We start from the raw sequence: 2,999 nt of genomic DNA, 5'->3' as shown, positions 1-2,999 counted from the left end.
AAACATCACAATAATCCACACAACTCCAGTCCATCAGTTAACATCTTGTGAAGTGAAAAGCTGTGTGTTTGTAAGAACCAAATCACTTTACACTGTCACTTCTGGCCAAAATACCAGTCCATAATTCATAATAATGCTTCATCCAGTGGAAACAGACGCGAAAAACAACTCACCATTGCGAAACCGGATAAAAGAGCAGACGTGCGACTGGACGCCTTGAGTTTGGCTCTGCTCAGGTAAAGCTTTCTCCAGGACAGAGCCTGCAGCGAATGCTCGTTCCGACTCATGTTCATCCGAGCAGAGATTATGAGAAACTATCCGAGAGATTCAGCTGAACCGAAGCATTGCGCTGGGTTAATCGTGAATCTCCAGCGCCGCGCCTGAGCGAGACAGTCAGCTGGCTTGCTCAAGTGAAACTGGATGCATCGTGAAGGCATTACCCACAAGCCTTCGCGACAACACATTTGTTTACACATTTATTAGAGCGTGAACATAACAGAATCGATCGATGTAGGTGAATATTTTCTATTGAATACTTTCTTAACAAAATTATTATTATTATATTTTATGTAATATTATTTGTAAATGGCTCTTTTTAAAAATGTAATTTCATATGTATATTAATATGTATAAAATATTAATATCTTACGCGTTTTCTAAACACATCAACAAGAAATTTGACTTTGCCAGGAGGAAGCATTTTCGTTTCTCCTTGCTATATTAGCAACTGTGCACATTTTGATAAAAACGTTTAACATTAACACAAGTTAACATTATGCATTATTTAAAAAATTATATTTTTATTTGTCTGTATGTATTTTTTGTTTCTCCCATATTAGCAAATATAAACATTAATAGCTATATTAGCAAATATTCACTTTTTATTTTTCATAAAAATCTAATTTGATTTTAATTAACTACACATTATTTTTTAAGATTAAATATATTAGCAAATATGCAAATTTTGATAAAAAACTTTTTTCCATAAAAATCTAAATTAATTTTAGTTAACAATGCATTATTTAAAATATATATTTATTTGTCTGGATGTATTTTTTGTTTCTCCTATATTATCAAATATTAACATTAACAGCTATATTAGCAAATATTCACTTTTTATTTTTCATAAACATCTAATTTGATTTTAATTAACACTACACATAATTTTTTTAAGTTTAACAAATATGCACATTTTAAAAATCTAAATTAATTTTAGTTAATATTATGCATTATTAAAAAACTTTTATATTTTTCTCCTTGCTATATTAGCAACTGTGCACATTTTGATAACAACTTTTAACATGAACACAAGTTAACATTATGCATTATTTAAAAAATTATATTTTTATTTGTCTGTATGTATTTTTTGTTTCTCCCATATTAGCAAATATAAACATTAATAGCTATATTAGCAAATATTCACTTTTTATTTTTCATAAAAATCTAATTTGATTTTAATTAACTACACATTATTTTTTAAGATTAAATATATTAGCAAATATGCAAATTTTGATAAAAAAACTTTTTTCCATAAAAATCTAAATTAATTTTAGTTAACAATGCATTATTTAAAATATATATTTATTTGTCTGGATGTATTTTTTGTTTCTCCTATATTATCAAATATTAACATTAACAGCTATATTAGCAAATATTCACTTTTTATTTTTCATAAACATCTAATTTGATTTTAATTAACACTACACATAATTTTTTTAAGTTTAACAAATATGCACATTTTAAAAATCTAAATTAATTTTAGTTAATATTATGCATTATTAAAAAACTTTTATATTTTTTCTCCTTGCTATATTAGCAACTGTGCACATTTTGATAAAAACTTTTAACATGAACACAAGTTAACATTATGCATTATTTAAAAAATTATTTGTATTTGTCTGTATGTATTTTTTGTTTCTCCCATATTAGCAAATATAAACATTAACAGCTATATTAGCAAATATTCACTTTTTATTTTTCATAAAAATCTAATTTGATTTTAATTAACACTACACATTATTTTTTAAGATTAAATATATTAGCAAATATGCAAATGTTGATAAAAACCTTTTTTTTCCATAAAAATCGAAATTAATTTTAGTTAACAATGCATTATTTCAAATATATATTTATTTGTCTGGATGTATTTTTTGTTTCTCCTATATTATCAAATATTAACATGAACAGCTATATTAGCAAATATTCACTTTTTATTTTTCATAAAAATCTAATTTTATTTTAATTAACACTACACATTATTTTTTTTAAGTTGAACAAATATGCACATTTTAAAAATCTAAATTAATTTTAGTTAATATTATGCATTATTAAAAAACTTTTATATTTTTTTCTTCTTACTATATTAGCAAATATGCACATTTTGCTGTCAGCTTGGTCACTATTAGCTTTTTAAAGTAATTGGTAAATAATAAACAATGATAATAATAATTATGATGATGGTGATAACTACTACTACTACTACTAATCTGTTATAAATCTTCTAAATCTTTCATTCAATGCCCCAAATAGTTCTGATTTAAAGAGAATCGGTCATGCATATAGGCTATTTCTATTGTAACTGAGGCTATAACGTGTGGATGTAATATCAGAATAGGCAAACGGTAGTAAATAGTCAGTTATTGTCGCACTAATAAAGTATCTTGTCGAAGCACAAATGCATGAGCTTAGCAGCTGCACAAAGTGCAATTCCGACTCCCTCAAAAAACAATTTCTGCTTGTAAAACGCCCCCACAAACAAACCATTCTGGGCTGCGTTTCCCAGAAGCAACTATGGTCGCAAGTTCCGTCGTTACCAATAGAGTTCAATGGAACTAACAACCATAGTAAGCTAACGATGCTTTTGGGAAACGCACCCCTGATAAGTACTCTGAAAAAAAATATCGCATATTGTTTTGGCCCCTCATAAACACGATCCGCGTGACGTGCCTGCAATGTTTTGATTCTGTTGACCGTGACGTCACGCGGTGCACTACACAAAA

The 2,999-nt window shown here is 27.3% G+C and overlaps 1 protein-coding gene across 1 annotated transcript in view; it reads right to left on the bottom strand.

Annotated features, from left to right (window-relative positions):
* LOC107658534 (transmembrane protein 120B-like) overlaps positions 1 to 287 on the bottom strand; it is a 6,806-nt gene extending 6,519 nt beyond the window's left edge. The window contains exon 1 of the mRNA XM_016447125.1: positions 174 to 287. Within this exon, the coding sequence (XP_016302611.1) occupies positions 174 to 287 (114 nt within the window). The remainder of the gene's footprint in view (positions 1 to 173) is intronic.
* Between the last annotated feature and the right edge of the window lie 2,712 nt (positions 288 to 2,999).

This window comes from Sinocyclocheilus anshuiensis, unplaced genomic scaffold, assembly GCF_001515605.1.
Source record: "Sinocyclocheilus anshuiensis isolate Anshui unplaced genomic scaffold, SAMN03320099.WGS_v1.1 scaffold343, whole genome shotgun sequence".
Taxonomy (NCBI): Eukaryota; Metazoa; Chordata; class Actinopteri; order Cypriniformes; family Cyprinidae; genus Sinocyclocheilus; species Sinocyclocheilus anshuiensis.
This window is presented reverse-complemented; position numbering and strand designations above follow the sequence as displayed.